This window comes from Carcharhinus amblyrhynchos, chromosome 18 (genome assembly GCF_965287045.1).
Source record: "Carcharhinus amblyrhynchos chromosome 18, sCarAmb.v2.hapA, whole genome shotgun sequence".
Classification (NCBI taxonomy): domain Eukaryota; kingdom Metazoa; phylum Chordata; class Chondrichthyes; order Carcharhiniformes; family Carcharhinidae; genus Carcharhinus; species Carcharhinus amblyrhynchos.
The window spans coordinates 39272681-39290827 of record NC_137341.1 but is presented as its reverse complement, the minus strand read 5'-3'; the positions used below and the strand labels follow the sequence as shown (position 1 = coordinate 39290827).

Below are 18147 nucleotides of genomic sequence, written 5' to 3'. Positions count from 1 at the left end.
GCCCTTCAGCCCAACTTATCTATGCCACTTTTTTTTTTAAAACAAAGCCTCTAAACTAGTCCCAATTGCCCACATCCCTCCATATGGATTGTACCCATTTAACTATCTAAATGCTTTTTAAAAGACAATTGTACCCACCTCTATTGCTACCTCTGGGAGCTTTTTCCAGACACTCACCACCCTTGAGAAAAAGATTGTCCTTTGGATACTTCTGTATCTCTCCCCTCTCACCTTAAACCTATGCCCTCTAGTTTCAGACTCCCCTACCTTTGGGGGAAATATATTGACTACACCCCTCATTATTTTTATAGACCCCTCAGCCTCCTATGCCCCAAAGAAAAAAGTCCCAGTCTATTCAGCCTCTCCTTATAACTCAATCCATCAAGTCCCAGTAGCATCCTAGTAAATATTTTCTGCACTTTCTGGTTTAATAATATCCTTTCTATAACAGGGTGATCAGAACTGTACACACTATTCAAAGTGTGGCCTTACCAAGGTCTTGTACAACTTCAACAAGACATTCCAACTCCTGTATTCAATGTTCTGACCAATGAAACCAAGTGTGCAGAATGCCTTCTTCACCACTGTCCACCTGTGACTCCACTTTCAAGCAGCTATGAACATGTATCCCTAGATCTGTTTTGTAACTCTCCCTAATGCCCTACCATTAAGTCCTACCAGGTTCAATCTACCAAAATGCATCACCTTGCATTTGTCTAAATGAAACTCCATCTGCCATTCGTCAGCCCACTGGCCCAATTGATCAAGATCCCGTTGCAATTGGAGATAACGTTCTTCCCTATCCACTATGCCACCAATCTTGGTGTCATCTGCAAACTTATTAATCATGCCCCCTATATTCCCATCCAATAGGACTCCTCAATAAAGGGAATTCATGTTCCAAAAGGCCAACCTCAATGGCCTGATTGAAGTCATACAGTAACTATAACTGTTCTTATTGATTGTGATGTCCCTTGCAAGTCTCCTTTCCAAATCCCTTTTAGTAGCTCTTATAAATCACCTTGTGGACCTTTGCTGGTCTTTGTATCTTCCCCATTTGGCAGAGGTGGTGATGGCCTAATGGCATTATCACAAAAACCATTAATCCAGAAAGTCACCTAACGTTTTGGTGAACTGGGTTCAAAATTGCACCATTGCAAATGGTGGAATTTGAATTCAATAAAAAAAATCTGGAATTAAGAATCTACTGATGATCCTGAAACCATTGTCAGAAAAACCTATCTGGTTCACTAATGTCCTTTAGGGAAGGAAATCTGTTGCCCTTACCTGTCCAACATGTGACTCCAGATCCACAGCAACGTGGTTGACTCTCAACTGCCTGCCAGCAACTAAGGAAGGGCAATAAATGCTGGCCTAGCCAGCAATGGCCATTTCCCACAAATAAATTAAAGAAAATGCTGTTTATTTTTGCATTTTTATCAGCCCTTTTAGTTTAATGCTGTCCTTTTTCTGTTTAGCTGTCCATGGCTGTCTTTTCCACCCCCCCCCCCCATGGAGGAGTTTTTCTTCTCAGGGGGTATAAACTGCTTTTGTACCATGTTAAAGTGTTTCTTTAAATACCTTCCACTGTGCTTCAGTCTAAAAGGTGATGGAATAGCAGCTTTCGGAAGGGAATTGGACAGATTCTTGGGAAGAAAACAACTGCAAGATTGTAGGGAAAGAAGTAGTGGGGTGGGATTAATGGGATAACTCTTTCAAAGGGCTAGCATGGGGACAATGGGCTGAGTGGCTGCTTCCTGTGCTGAGATAATTACCCAGCCCTGATTTTTTTTTTTAAACCCTGATCAATCTGTGAAGCTTGTACATCTCTGCTATGCAGAGGGAAAGGCTCCAATTTATCGTACACCAGTGCACAGCAAAATAAACAACTCCAATTCTTAACTCCACACAGCTGGGCAGCAATAATCCTTCCATGCGTTCAGTCACTGCTGCTAACGTTCAACTGTTGAATTATACTAGTGTCAGGTTCCTTCACCCCAAAGAGGTCTCATCGAATCACCCACTGTACAATTGCAGTGTCACCCATGCAGAGATTTATCATTCTTGTGTATCGTGCAAAAAAAATACATTGCACCAAGTTTCCTAAAGATTCATTTGTATGCATGCACATCTCACAGCACATTTACCACCGCCAGTTTCTATGCAAAGAAATAACACTCAGTAGGAAATAATTACATTGAGGATCATTGTAATCAGTTGAGTTGCACACTTGCTGCTGTGACTATATCTGAAGAATAAATTTCTGAAGGCGGTGGCTCTTGCCTGGGCATTAGTCGCACAGGCAATGGGGTCCCTCCAGTACCTCAATTCAAGGAGTCATGCACTCCGCTCGTGGGTGGCACACCAGTTTGCACTGCTGCCTCACAGCACCAGGGACCTGGCTTTGATTCCTGGCTTGGGTCACTGTGTGGAGTTTGCATATTTTTCCTATATCTGCATGGGTTTCCTCTGGGTACCCCAGTTTCTCCCTTAGTCCAAAGATGTGCCGGTTAAGTAGATTGGCCATGCTAAATTTCAGCTTAAAAATCAGAGGGACTAGCTAGGATAAATGCATGGGGTTATGGAGATAGGGTCTAGGTGGCAGCAGACCCGATGGGCCAAATGGCCTGCTTCTGCTCTGTAGGATTCTCTGATTCTTGAGAGAAGACTGAATGTTGGTGGGCTAGGTGTCTCTGCTGAAGGCAGTGCAGCCAGGCCTGGAGAATAGTACACATATCCCCCCCACTGCTGCTGACAGACATCAATCATGTCCTTGTTCATCCATGAACTGAGCCCACTGTAGCTTCCCCATGGTCAGGCCCAACTGAGATCAGCTAACCTAGGCACCAGCCAAGGATGGAATCAAGGCCATTCATGGTTGTATACCAACTGAAACTAGCACACACAGACGTATATGCAAAAATCCAGTAGCTTCTTACTAATGTGGAGCTGGTAAAAGTGATGTAAAGCTGCACATTTATTTTTACATGTCGCTCAATGACAGGGAGTATTTGTCAAAGCAGTGGGTGAAATAATGCCTTTAGCCAAATGGATTCCATGTGCGCTGGCAAACATTCAAACCAATAAATAACAAGAAATACTCACTCCCAAGACAAACGCAAGGTAAATACAAACACTCTTTGGGATGTGTGCACGTATAGCCAGGCTGTGGGACTAAGTCAAAGAGCCCTTTCAAAGGAGCCAGCACCAGCAAGGTGGGCTGAATGGCCTCATTCAGCATCGCACCATGCTGTGATTCATGTTATGATGATTAAATGCGCTGCTCAAGACAATCACATTCCGACGCCGACCAGCAAGGGAAATATTAAAAATGTAAGAGAACCTCACCCTGAAGTCAATTCCCACCGTGGAAATAAAGCTTCCCGCTAAGAAAGCTCCATCTTTAAAACGCACCAGTAAACAGGTTTTCCCCACTCCGGAGTCTCCAACTAACATTACCTAGGGTGAAACAATAAAAGCTGTTAGTAAGACAAGCAAGGACCACACAAATCAGTGACAGCCGTTTAATGCTTTGTTAAAGGTTGTGCCCACTTTTGTGGGATGTTCACCTCAGTAACTCTCAGCTTGAAACCCATCGACTAATCCGAGTACTGAACCAAACCAGATTGTTTGTGACTCTTTTCATGATGCATCACAGATAAGCCAAATGTCCCCTTCCACCTATTGCTTCAATTTTACAGCATGGAAACAGGCCACTTGGCCCAACTGCTTTGTTCTAGCCTTTCCCCCACCCCACCCCATCCTATTTCATTTGACCCCCATCACAGGGTGGAAGAAGTTACAATATTGGCACCCAGTTTGTAAGATGATCTGAATCTTAGCCTGGCATCGACAGATATCCCAGGCTGTGCAGCAAGCAAGATTAGTTCATTGCACAATCCAGGTTAGTACTGTTGCCCTCACAGCCCCAGGGGCTGGATTTCGATTCCAGCCTTGGATGACTGAAGTTTGCACATTCTCCCCGTTTCTTTGTGGGTTTCCTCTTGGTGCTCCAGTTTCCTCCCACACCCCAAAAAAAGTGTGTAGGTAAGCTGGATCAGTCATGTTCTATTGCCCCTTAGTGTCCAAAAATGTGTAGGTTAGGTTTTTAGTTCTATTAGAATCACAAGTAGACTTACATTAACACTGCAATGAAGTTACTGCAAAAATCCCCTAGTCACCACACTCCAGCACCTGTTCAGGTACACTGAGGGAGAATTGAGCAAGGACAATGCACCTAACCAGCACATTGTTTTGACTGTCATAGGAAACCAGAGCACCTGGAAGAAACCCACAGACATGGGGAGAATGTGCAGACTCTGGACAGTGTCCCAAACTGGGAATCGAATCCAGGAGACTGGCACTGAGGTATTAATGCTAACCACTGTGCTATCTTGCTGCCCTAAGTGGACTGGCCATGGTAATGGCATGGGGATACAGGGATAGGGTGGGCCTAGTTAAAATGGAGAGTTGGTGCAGACATGGGCCAAATGGTCTCCTTCTGCACTATAGGGGATCCTATGGTTCTAAGGATTAAAGCCACCACTGCTTGCCTACTGTCCAGAGAGCCTTACAGGAAAATTCTGTGCATTGAGAGAATGGGTAACGGGGAGATCATGTTCAACAGTGGTGTCAAATGCTCAATATTCTCTGGTAGCACAGAAGGAGCAGGGACACTCAACCCATCAGTCAACTCAGTCAGCTCTGGGCCAAGATATTCCAAGCCCAAGTCCACTGGCCTGCTGTCTCCCCAGAGTACACAATTGTTACAGCGCAGGAGGCAGCCACTTGGTCCACCACATCTGCACCAGCTTGCCAACTGAGCATCATGAATTATGTCTACACATCTCCTATGTCTTCCCTTAGATGCTGGTTAACTACTGCAGAGCAATCCAGCAATGAGTAATTCATGAGCTCAGCAGGGGTGGGGGTGGGGGGCAGAAATATATGGTGGTTTAGGAAGTGTGGGGAGGGGGAGAAAATAAAAAAAATTTGGACTGCATAGTTAGATTAACAAGAGCAAAATTGTGCTTATTGATTACTAATTCTCTCTCAGTACAAGTGGGAAATGTAAATATCCAATTTTACGCAGTGATTAAGCTGTAAAGAACAAACCTCCGAGTATCTGAGATGGTAAGCGTGCCAAGTGCTACTGAGAGATCAGAGAATGAACGCTGAAAAAGGTGCCAGATTTCCCACTCCTGAATTTCTTTGTTTGCCTGGTGGGTGGAGGAGGAGATCAGGCTGAGATATGGCAGTGCCTGCGCCCCCCACACCATGGTCAAACAGCCTAGTTCCCAGCGCCGTGACAACATAGGCTGCTGCAACTCAAGACTCACCATCGCCCTTCTCAATGGCAATTAGGGATTGGCACAAAGATTGCCAGCACTGCCCACAGATCATGAATAAACTTTTCAAAAAAGGGCTGTTGCCTACCCTGGCTAATAGGAAATCTGGACATTTGGTGAATAAAATGTTCCAAGTGGGCCCTTAGCATTCACACTACTGAGTGGCTGCCTTGGCAAACAGGGCAGAGAGAAGCTTTAAGGAACAAAATCACATTGAAAGAATTTGGGTGATTGATGAGGCAGTTAAAGGGGACTTTTGCAAGTTTGGAAAAAGGAGGAACTAGTCTTCTGAAAACTGCTGCAGTGATTGAAGGAGCCTACAAAATAGTAATCAGACAAAGTAGCTTCAACTCCGGCAGCTCCTGGGATCATGCACATTCTGTAGCAAAGAGTGCACTGACTCACCCATTGGCCCCTTCATAACAATGAACTTTGAACTGTTCATTTTGGAAGGGAGAATGGGTAAGGAGAATAAGAGAGTATTATTTAAGTGGAGAAAAAAACTGCAGAAAGCTGCAACAAAGGGGCTTGGGGACACTTGTACATGAAACTCAGTAGCAGCAGATAATCAGGAAGGCTAATGGAATGTTGAGCTTTATTTCAAGAGGGTTGGAGTGTAAGAGTAGGGATGGCTGTACAAGGCACTGGTGAGACCACATCGGGGGTACTGTAAGCAGTTTTAGTTCCCTTATTGAGAGAAAGATGCTTCATTGGAAACAGTTGAGAAGGTTCACTGGGATGATCCCTGGTGTGGAGGAATTGTCTTTGAGGGAAGGTGAGACAGGTTGGGACTCCACTCATTGGAATTATGAGAGGTGATCTCATTGAAAGGTGTAGAATTCTTAAGGGGCTTGACAGGGTAAATGCTGAGGGGACATTTCCCCTCATGGGAGAGTCTAGGGCCAGAGAGCATTGTCTCAGAATAAAGGAGTGTCAATTTAATACTGAGATGAGGAGTTACTTACTCCCTCAGAGTCTGTGGAATTCCTTGTCACAGAACTGTCGGGGCAGAGTCCTTGGGCTGGATTTTATGACCTCACTAGTCCCAAAACCATAAAATCCCATCTGAGGCCATTGACCACCCCTCACCCACTGATTCCCATAGCAGGCAGGTTGGTAAAATTCCAGCCCTTGTGTATGTTCAAGGCTGAGACAGATAGATTTTTGGAATCAAGGTTAGGGGGAAAAGGGCAGGAAAGCAGATGTGAAGAATGTCAGATCAGCATGATACTATTGAATGGTATAGCAGGCTCAAGGGGCTGAATGGCCTACTCCTGTTCCTATATCTTACGCTTTGATCATCGAAACACCAAGATCAATGGTCAAGGGACAACTGTCCTGATCTCCCTATTCTCCCATTGGCCTGGGGTTGATGGCCCTGTTCTCCCATTGCCTGAAGTTCTGCAGTCCCCTTCTCCCCCTACTGAGGGGGACCTTCCTTGAGTTGGGCGCCTCCTCAACCTGCAGAGTTTGGGATCTCTTCCAAGTCTTCACCACAATATTACATGTCACTGTTTCACTGTGCTGTACACCATGACACTCTTAACTACTCATTCAAAACCTTTCAGCACAAGGATGAATGGGAAGACATGTTTATCATCACACGAGTCATCTGAAGAGTTAAAACTGACCCAGAGTGATGAAGAAAACTGGACACAAACACATACATGTGTAACATCCAATGAATAAACTGGGAGCAAAAAAGTTTCTCTGAAGCATTTCACCAGTACTGCATCATCATGGCATGAGGAACTCATTTTTACATCAAGAGCAATTAAACCAAGATTCCTGGTCAGCACAGTGACAGTGGTTAGCACTACTGCCTCACGGTGCTGGAGATCCAGGTTCGATTCCCAGCTTAGGTCACTGTCTGTGTGGCATCTGCACCTTCTCCCCTGTGTCTGCGCGAGTTTCTCCGGGTGCTCTGGTTTCCTCCCACATTCTGAAAGGCGTGCTGGTTAGGTGCATTGACCCAAGCAGGTGCTGGAGTGTGGCAACTAGGGGATTTTCACAATAACATCATTGTAATGTTAACACAAGCCTACTTGTGACACTAATAGCTAGTTTTCTCAAGAGGAAGTTTAGTTATCTAAACTGAATGGTACAAACGCAACTACCAGTTTCAAGCTCAGCTATGTTACTGTTTAATCCCACCTTCAACGTAAAGTTAAAAAGTTAAATTATTAGTCACAAGCAAGGCTTACATTAACACTGCAATGAAGTTACTGTGAAAATCCCCTAGTCGTCATGCTCTGGCATCTGTTCGGGTCAAAGCACCTAACCAGCACGTCTTTCAGAACGTGGGAGGAAACCCACAGAGATATGGGGAGAACGTGCAGACCCCACACAGAGTGACAAGCTAGGAATTGAACTCAGGTCCCAGATGTTGTAGGGCAGCAGTGCTAACCACTCTGCCACCATATTGCCCACCTCCCACCCCAGCCTTTCCCAGTTATGATATTATTATTTAAGTGCACAACCACCTCTCCCCTCCCAGATGCCAGTTCCAAGATTAACCCCTAAGGTACGACACTGTCGACAGTTTAAAAAGTGCACACTCAGCTTTTCACAGTGTGTATACGCTTTGCTTTCCAAAAAAAACACTCAGGATAACGTTTTCTGTTTACTTGGCACTGTGGGCACAACTTCTGGTAATGGATACCGCCAGATACTGCAAAAAGAAAGTATTTGCTTCGCATAAACTGGGACATTCTGCTTATCTCTTCTTCAACACATTGTCCCTTCGGAGAGTATTAGATGAACATTTGTGTGTCACTGCCTGAGATTAGACATAACACAGTACAGCCTCCATTGAGAGCACCTGAAAGGATTTGAGCACCGAATTAAGACGGGGTGGACTGTGGGACAAGCCTGTCCCTCAGACACCTACCTGAATGAGCCCTCCTTCTCTCTTCCCAAATTACTAATACTCATCTAAGAAACTTATCTTCTCAAAACTAGCATTATTTGGATGAATCAATCCCAGGCACCCTTTAACCCAAGTGAAGTCTGGTGTCACATCCAGTGGTTATTACATAACCTACACTGCTGATCCTTTTTTAGTTGCCATGAGTGGGGACTGGCAGCTTGCAACAAGGTTCAAAAATTGGAACAAAAGACATCAAAAAGCAGGAGGAGGAGGAAGAACATAGAGGCAATTTGATAAATGTTTTAAAAATTAAAAGATTGGCTGGGCTCTGGGGAAAAGGGGGAGGGGGTGTGCAGTAAGACTAAAATTCAATAGCTATTCCCCTCACTCCCAAAAGTGTTGGGCAAATGAGAAGGGCCAAATAGCCTCCCCTCGTATGCACAAAACAAAATGAATTGTGATCTGGCTTGGATTTAGCAATCATTTTGGGAGTGTGTATACAGGGGGGAAGTGGGGAGGGGCAAGTGATTATGTGTAGAGTGTGTGTAAGGGGAGGGTGATTATGTGTGGAGTGTGTGTAAGGGGTGGGAGGCTGACTGTGTGTGGAGAGTAAAGGGGGTAATTATGTGTGGGGTGTGTGTGTAAGGGGCTGACTATGTGGAGAATGTGTAAGGGGAAGTGGGTGATTGTGTGGACAGTGTCTTTGAGGATGGTAATTACATGCAGAGTGTAAGGGGGTAATTATGTATGGAGTGTGTGTAAGGGGCTGAGTGTGTAAAGGGAGGGGTGATTGTGTGGTGGAGTGTGTGTAAGGGGATGGGGACTGACTATGTGGAGAGTAAAGGGGGTAATTGTGTGTAGGGTGTGTGTAAGGGGCTGGGGGAAGCTGACTGTGTGTGGGGTGTGTGTGTGTGTAAGGGGCTGACTGTGTGTGGGGAGACCAGCTGCTTTGACAAGTCCTGGAGTGCTTCATCCAGCCCAGCCAGGAACACAAAAAAAAAAATCACGAATAAATAACAACAACTCATGCGAGGAATAAACAGTGGGGCCGAATGGCCTGCTGCCGTGCGTGGTAAAAATAGCAACCGTCCCTTTTGACAAAATATGTTTTTGCATCTCTGGCAATGCGGAGTGATAAATAAATACCTGCTGGCCACTTTCTGAATCCTGACTTGGAGGGAGACTTTAGTTAAAAATACAAAAAAAACAAGTACAATAGGGAGGGGGTGGTTAAAAATAAAAAATAACCCCCCTCCCACCAACAATATCTAGCCCACTAGCCACATTAAAGTCAGCCAGCCCCGAGAGAACCAACCTTAAAAGCTATATCATAGAACTCGCTGCTGTTGCTCAGAGAGGGTCTGCTGGGCAGAGTCACCCCGTTAATGGGAAGGTGGACCCCCGAGCTGCTTTTGCTCGCTGTCTCCTGCTCTTTCCCCTTGCCTGCTGTCAGGGTGTTGCTGGGCGACGTGTGACTTTTACCCTTCAGTGTCTTTTTCCTTGACATCTCGAACCAGGTCTTGCAGGTCCTTTAAAACAACAATTGGGAGGAGTTTTCTCCTTTTTCTTTTCCTCTCCTCTCTCTTATGTGTTGCTGGTTGCGATCTGGGCAGCAACTTTAAGCTGTTCGCTGTTCACCTGGCGGTGGGGATCATTGTATCCGCTGTCAGAACCGGGAAGCGCATCTCTCTCATCCCCCTCGCAGCCACTTTGCTCCGCTCTGAGCTGCCAGCTGTAGCCAGCCAGCCAGCCAGCCAGCCCGGATTGCTGCTGCTTCCTGCACGCTTTTACCCTGCCCCACAGGAGGGGAGGGGAGAGCAGGCACACCCACCTTAGGCCTGATTGACACCCCTGACAGCCAGTGGGCAGAGCCCCAGTCCCTTCTCCCTCCAATGGAAGCAGAGAGAAGGAGAAAGGGGGCTGGGATCCGAGGACGAAATGGACTGTAAACACCTTTTGGCTGTTTAACCCATTGTGGGTCCATCACAAATCACCAGCAACACCTCCTGGTATTAGGGTGGCACAGTGGTTAGCACTGCTGCCTCTCATCGCCAGGGACCCAAATTCAGTTTCCAGCTTGGGTCACTGTGTGTGTGGAGTTTGCACATTCTCCCCGTGTCTGCGTGGGTTTCCTCCAGGTGCTCTGGTTTCCTCCCACAATCTGAAAGAGGAGCAGGTTAGGTGCATTGGCCATGCTAAATTCACCCTCAATGTACCTGAACAGGTGCCAGTGTGGCGATGCAGGGATTTTCACTGTAACTTAATTACAGTGTTAATGTAAGCCTACGTGTGACACTAATAAATAAACTTTTATTTCTCTGCAACCCCCTTCACCCCCCCCCCCCCCCAAAACTACCATTAACCCATTGTGGGCCTGTCACAGTTCAGACAAAGCATACTATTCATAGAGGAGAAGGGAAGGAGAGGGTGCAGGGTGCAGTGTTACTGGAGCACCCGAAGGAAACCAACATAGGCACAGGGAGAACATGTAAACTCCACACAGACAGCAGCCCAAGCCAGGAATCGAACTTGTGACCTTCGCACTGAGAGGCTACAGTGCTAACCTTTGTACCACCGGGCCGCAACATGTATTGGGATGCAGTGAAAAGTATCGTTTCTTGCGCTATACAGACAAAGCATACCGTTCATAAAGTACATAGGGGAGAAGAAAAGGAGAGGGTGCAGAATATAGTGTTAAATTCATAGCCGGGGTGCAGAAAAAGATCAACTTAATATAAGGTATAAATTCAGTATGAGGTAATTTATTCAAAAGTCTAATGGCAACAGGGAAGAAGCTGTTCTTGAGTTGGTTGGTAAGTGATCTCAGACTTCTGTGTCTTTTCTCTGACTAGAGAAGGTGGAAAAGAGAATGTCCGGGGTGCGTGGTGTCCTTAATTATGCTGGCTACTTTCCCAAGGCAGCGGAAAGTGTGGACCAAGTTAATGGATGGGAGGCTGGTTTGTGTGATTGATTGGGCTACATTCACGACCTTTTGTAGTTTCTCGCAGTCTTGGACAGAGCAGGAGCCATTCATAGAATCATAGAAACCCTACAGTGCAGAAAGAGGCCATTTGGCCCATCGAGTCTACACCGACCACAATCCCATCCAAGCCCTAACCCCATATCCCTGCATATTTACCCACTAATCCCTAATACCAACGTGTTTCTGAGTCAATCACATACTTGGTGAAGTCTGGTCACTATGGTCACAGCCAATTCCCACACACCTGACAATGACCACATCACTTGTTTTATTGAAACATAAGCAGAAAATGCTGGCTTGGCAGCCACCTTTGGAGAGAGAAACAGAATAAATATGTGCTTGATGTCCAGCACAGGCGCGATGGGCCAAAGGGCCTCTTACTGTGCTGCACAACTCCACGTTTCAAGTCCATGTGACTCCTCTATAGCTGAAACATTAACTCTGTTTTTCGCTCCACAGGCGTTGCTAGACCTGCTGAGTTTTTCCAGCCTGTGTTGTTTTTAATTTCAGACTTCCAGCCTCCACGGTATTTCACTTTTATTACATCTGTTTTACTGATGTTGTTTGAGAGAGAAATATTAGCCGGGATGCTGTGAGTAATCAGTGGAGAACTCCCCTGCCCCAAGTAGCTGCCATCTAGAGAAGGTAGGCCTGAGGGGCCTCAGTTTAACATCTCAGGTAATGGGATGGCATCGTTGACAATGCAGCACCACCTCAGTACTGCAGGTGAGTATCAGGCTAGAACATTCGCTCATGATTCTGGCGTGGGTCTTGAACCCATAATCTGGTAACTCAGGAGTGAGAGCGTGACCCACTGAGATAAGTCAGACACCTGTTTATATGATCATTAGTACCTATTGACCCAACCTACTCGCCAACGCCTCTACTTTCTCAGAAGACTAAGGAAATTTGGCATGTCTGCTACAACTCTCACCAACTTCTACAGATGCACCATAGAAAGCATTCTTTCTAATTGTATCACAGCTTAGTATGGTTCCTACTCGGCCCAGGACTGCAAGAAACTATAAAAGGTCATGAATGTAACCCAATCCATCACGCAAACCAGCATCCCATCCATTGACTCTGTCTACACTTCCCACTGCCTTGGCAAAGTAGCCAGCATAATTAAGGACCCCACGCACCTCGGACACTCTCTCTTCCACCTTCTTCAGTCAGGAAAAAGATACAAAAATCTGAGGTCACGTACCAACCGACTCAAAAACAGTTTCTTCCCTGCTGCCATCAGACTTTTGAATGGACCTACCTTGCATTAAGTTGATCTTTCTCTACACCCGAGCTATGACTGTAGCACTACTTTCTGCACTCTCCCATTTCCTTCTCTATGAATGGTATAGCATGCAGTAAGCAATACTTTTCATTGTATACTAATACACGTGATAATAATAAATCAAATCAAATCAAATTGAGAGACACTCTGTGTACAATCATTGTTCCCTGTTTGAAAGAATGATACAGTCAAAAACAGGCTTGTATTCATTGCTTTCTCAGATACAACTTTTGTCCATGGTTACTTCAATTAATATGGATATCAGGGTTTCTGGTAAACATTTCTGTTTATTCTTTCATGGGTTGACAGCATCATTTGCAAGGCCAGACCATCACTAGTTGCTCTTGAATTGAGGGGAATTGAGAGTCAACCACAAATCTGTGGTTCTGGAGTCAAATGTACTCCAGGCCAGGTAAGGACGGCAGATTTCATTCACTAAAGGGCATCTGGCGAACCACAGAGTTTGATGAAAGCTGCCATAGCAACCATTACAGAGAGTAACTTCACGATTCCAGTTTAGCTTAAAGTTTTTTAAAAGTTTATTTATTAGTGTCACAAGTGGGCTTACATTAACACTGCAATGAAGTTACTGGGAAAATCCCGCAGTCACCACACTCCGGCACTTGTTAGCATACACTGTGGGAGAATTTAGCACAGACAATGCACCTAACCAGCACGGCTTTCGGATTGGGAGAGGGAAATGGAGCACCTGGAGGAAACCCACACAGACATGGGGAGAAGGTGCAGACTCCGCATAGACAGTGATGCAAGCTGAGAATCAAACCCGGGTCCCTGACGCTGTGAGGCAGCAGTGCTAATGACTGTGCCACCATGCTAACTGAATTTAAATTACTTAAGCTATTGTGGTAGGGTTTGAACCCATGTTGTCAGAGAATAAGCTTGAGTTACTGGACTAAACATGCAACCATCTTCCTCATATCCCCATGGTTTCCAGTGGTGTATAACAGCCAGAGACTGTTCTGGGTGCAAGAATCCAACATTCACTCTTGTCCACACCTGAAACCTCACACACTCCAGGTAGTGATTTGCTGATGAACTTCTTTATTTGAAACATGCAGTTATCATTAAAACAAGGAAGATGGTGGAGAGTGAGGTGTTATGTACACAAAGTCAATCAAAGTTCAGATCAAGAAGTTTTATTTGGAAATGCCATAGAGGCTAATACGTAACTTCCATTGCAAATAGTTTTGTTTTAAATAAATCAGATGTTTTCACTTCATAGCACAGGGTCAGGCCATTCGGCCTACCTTGCCCATGCTGGTGTTTATGCTCCATATAGGACAGGATTTTACAGCCTCACTCGCTCTGAAACCATAAAATCCTGCCTGAGGTCAACAGACCTTCCCATTGTCTGCCCTTGACCCGCTTTGATTCCCATGGTGGATGGGGCAGTAAAATTCCGGCCTTAGAGTTTATGCTGCTGAGATAGACAGATTTTTAATCAGTAAGGGAATTAGGGATTGTGGGGATACGGTGGGAAAATGGAATTAGATCAGATCAACCATGATCTCTTTGAATGGCTCGATGGGCCAAATGGCCTACTTCTCTTCCTATGTTTTATGGTCTTTAATGAGCTTCTTTTCTACCCCCCTTCACCTCATCTTGGCAATAAAGTTCTCTCCTTGTTTCTCCCTCATGCATTTATCTAGCATGTCCTTAAATGCATCTAGATTCCTGTTTAACAATGACGGTTATGGGGAGAGTGTGAGTAAAAGACATTGAAGCGTCCAATCAGCCATGATCGTATTGAATGGCGGAGCAGTCTCAACGGGCTGAATGGCCTACTCCTGCTCCTATGTACACAAGTAACAAGTTTCACATTCAGTTTTTGTATCCACTACGTTACCTAAAAAAAGCATGTGATTCTGAACATTTTTAATTAGACTGAAATTAGACTGGCTTTGTTATTTTAAAATTATCAGTGTTAAGATGTCTTGCTGGCAGACACTGGATGTGTGGTGGTCCCATTTAGGCAACTTTGGTTGCCATTAAATAAAGTTGCTACACTTGCATCACGATGATGTAAAGGGAAGAAACTGAGGATGCTGGAATCTGAAACAAAAACAGAAAATTGTTGGAGAATCTCAGCAGGTCCGACAGCATCTGTGGGGAGAGAACAGATGTCAGCTCTCTTCTCCCTCCACAATCGCTGTCACGCTTGCATCTCAATGGCTTGTCTTACTCTCACAATCCCACACCGACAGTGGCTGCACTTTGAAAGATCATTCGGGGTGCAGAGCCAACTCTGGATGTTTTGATGTGATAAGCAGCTGTATAAATGCAAATGTCATTATCCTGCATCCATAGAACAGGATGCTGCAGCCACAGCCAGCCAGGAACCCTGGGCTGGCATAGTGTAAAAACATTATTGTGAATGGCATGCCGTAAACTTCCAAACGCATACCCCGAAACAATCTCAATGCTGCAAGCACATTTCATGGCACATCTGCTGGTTGCAAGTTAATGACGTTGCATCCTCCCTGTTTATGATGTTTAAATTGCTTGATTAGGTTGCTGCTTTTGCAATCGCTCCCAGTTGTCCATTTTTACTGGATAATGGACACAGGCAGTCCAGCTTCCTGGCAATCAAATGAAGATGCCTGACAGATGTACAGCAACAGCCCTGGAACTATTAACCCTTCAGTGGCTGCATCAGTGCATGTCAGCAATATGGGAGGTCCTGATAGTTGGGTTTGCATTCACAATCTTCACTAGTTTCAAAATGGACTGAAGAAAACAGTGTGATTTCAATGCTCATTACACCTAATGTTACACTATAATATTAGATAATAATATTTCACATCATCAATGTGAAGCGTAAGCTTTATGTTGGTAGCTCCCAGTGCTGCCTGAATTCCTCCAGGTAGGTGTCAGCCATAACTCAGAGCGGTGCTGAGGGAGTGCCGCACTGCCAGAGGTAAGTTAACTTATTAGTCACAAGTAGGCTTACATTAACACTGCAATGAAGTTACTGTGAAAATCCCCTAGTCGCCACACTTCAGTTTCACTGAGGGAGAATTTAGCACAACCAATGCACCTAACCAGCACATCTTTCAGTCTGTGGGAGGAAACACACACTGACACAGGGAAAATGTGCTGATTCCACACGGACAGTGACCCAAGCAGGAAATCGAACCTGGGTCCGTGGCACTGTGAGTAAAGGAAAGCTTATTTATTAGTCACAAATCGATTTACATCGACACTGTAATGAAGTTACTGTGAAAATCCCCTTGTCGCCACACTCTGGTGACTGTTCTGGTACACTGAGGGAGAATTTATCACTGCTGATGCACCTAACCTGCACATCTTTTTGGACTGTGGGAGGAAACCAGAGCACCCAGAGGAAACCCACACATTCACGGAGAGAACGTGCAGACTCCGCACAGACAGTGATTCGAGCCGGGAATCGAACCCAGTTCCCTGGCGCTGTGAGGCAGCTGTGCTAACCACTGTGCCACTAAGCTATCCCCTGCTATCTTTCGGGTGAAACCAAGACTACTTGTTCTCTCAGATGGGCATATAAAACGCCATTTAGCAGATTTCGAAGAACAAGTTATAGGTCAGGCTTCTATTTATCCTCTGACCAATTTCACTATAGCAGATTATTTAGTCACCATCACATTTCTGTTTGCCCTGCATAAATTGGCTGTCCTGTTTCCTACAATGCAATAGATATTTTGGGATGTCATGAGAGTTGTGAAATGTAAGTTCTTTCTTTCATGTTGTTCTCTTCTATCAATAGCAATTGATGCAGAGGCAGTGGTCTAGTGGTATCATCGCAAGACTATTAACCCAGAAACTCAGCTAATGTTCTGGGGACCCAGGTTCGCATCCCGCCATGGCAGATGGTGGAATTTAAATTCAATAAAATAAAATCTGGAATTAAGAATTTACTGATGACGATGAAACCATTCTCAATTGTCAGAACACCCCGTCTGGTTCATTAATGTCCTTTATGGAAGGAAATCTGCGGTTCTTACCTGGTTTGGCCTGCATATTGCTCCAGAGCCATAGCAATGTGGTTGACTCTCAACTGCCCCCCTGAACAAGGGCAATTAGAGATGGGCAATAATTGCTCACCAGCCAGCGGCACCCATGACCCACAAATGAATAAAAAAAAGCTGACAGTCAGTTTACAGATGGCAAGTACATTGAGATTTGATTAGGAAAGAACTACAATTTGCATTTATGCAAATTTGCAATCTGCAAAGCAAAACATTCAAACACATGAGGGGGAGTGGTAGAAACATAGAAATTAGAAGCAGGAGTAGGCCATTTGGCCCTTTGAACTTGCTCCGCCATTCATTACGATCAAGGCTAATCAACAAGTTTAGTATCCCGATCCCATCTGCCCCCTATATCAGGAGACGTTTATGCGGGACAACCAATAACTTGGTCAAAGATCTAGGTTCTAAGTAGGGTCTGAAATGGTGAGAAGTGGGGTAGGGGAGGGGGTTGCTTATTCAGGACAGTGTCAGGCCCAGTCAGCTGAAGGCTCCAGCAGTCACTGGTTTGTGAAAGGGATGGGGGTCTCGGTATGCACAAGAGGCAATCATCAGCAGAAGAGGCCACTGGGGAGAGGGTGAGCTGTTGAAATGGAGAAGTTTGCAGGAATTGGTGTGGGACAAGACTATGGAGGCATTGCCTACAGCAACAATAAGTCTGGAATTGAATCTGGAACACTGCTGTGTTAGCTAATCACATGTGGGATAACTGCAGAATGCTATAACTGACTTTAATCTGAGATTCCTGATCCGATGGCTATCCAGTGACCCCTTGCTGCAATATGCCCATGTTTGAACTTGAGCCATCAGATGGGGAGGAAATTAAAAAGACAGATTCAATTTCACAGCACCAAAAATTGATATTTATCATTTTCATTTGTCTGTCTTTTGGTGTTGTAGAGACAATTTTCATGTCCAAAATTGATTATCTAGGAAAAGACTTAGTTATTTTAAACAGGTTAAAATCTCTGTTAAAAATAACAGAGTCAAATAAATTTGTCCATTTATATCAACAACACTAACAACTTGATTGGAAAATAAATCAGTAATTTAAAAATACATAAATAATTCGATAATGACTGCTAAATGATCTTAATGATCTTCATCAGAAGTTAAGATTGATTTGGAAATTTTCATCTTTCTTTTCAAACCCTTCCCTGGTCTTCTGATGGAATACTCCCCACTTGTCTGGATGAATGCAACTCCAACAATACTCAAACAGCTTGATACCATCCAGAACAAAAGCAGCCCCACTTGACTGGCACCACATCCACTCCCTCCAGCATTGACACTCAGTAGCAGCAGTATGCACTATCTACAAGACGCACTGCAGCAATTCACCAAAGATCCTTAGGCAGCACCTTCCAAACCCACACCATTTCCATCTAGAAGGACAAGGGCAGCAGATAAATGGGAACACCACCACCTGCAAGTGCCCCTCCAAGCCACTCACCATCCTGACCTGGAAATATATTGCCGTTCCTTCACAGTCGCTGGGTCAAAATCCTGGAAAGCCCTCCCTAATGGCATTGTGGGTCAACCCTCAGCACGTGGACTGCAGCGATTCAAGAAGGCAGCTCACCACCACCTTCTCAAGAGCAATTAGAGAGGGGCAATAAATGCTGGCCAGCCAG

At 45.0% G+C, this 18147-nt stretch overlaps 1 protein-coding gene across 1 annotated transcript in view; it reads right to left on the bottom strand.

Annotated features, from left to right (window-relative positions):
* The window catches only part of rab26 (RAB26, member RAS oncogene family), a 395187-nt gene extending 385220 nt beyond the window's left edge, over positions 1 to 9967 (bottom strand). Inside the window, exons 1-2 of the mRNA XM_080206134.1 lie at positions 9533 to 9967; positions 3349 to 3459 (exon numbers count right to left, since the gene is read on the bottom strand). Of these exons, the coding sequence (XP_080062260.1) occupies positions 3349 to 3459; positions 9533 to 9724 (303 nt within the window). The 5' untranslated portion in view covers positions 9725 to 9967. The remainder of the gene's footprint in view (positions 1 to 3348; positions 3460 to 9532) is intronic.
* Between the last annotated feature and the right edge of the window lie 8180 nt (positions 9968 to 18147).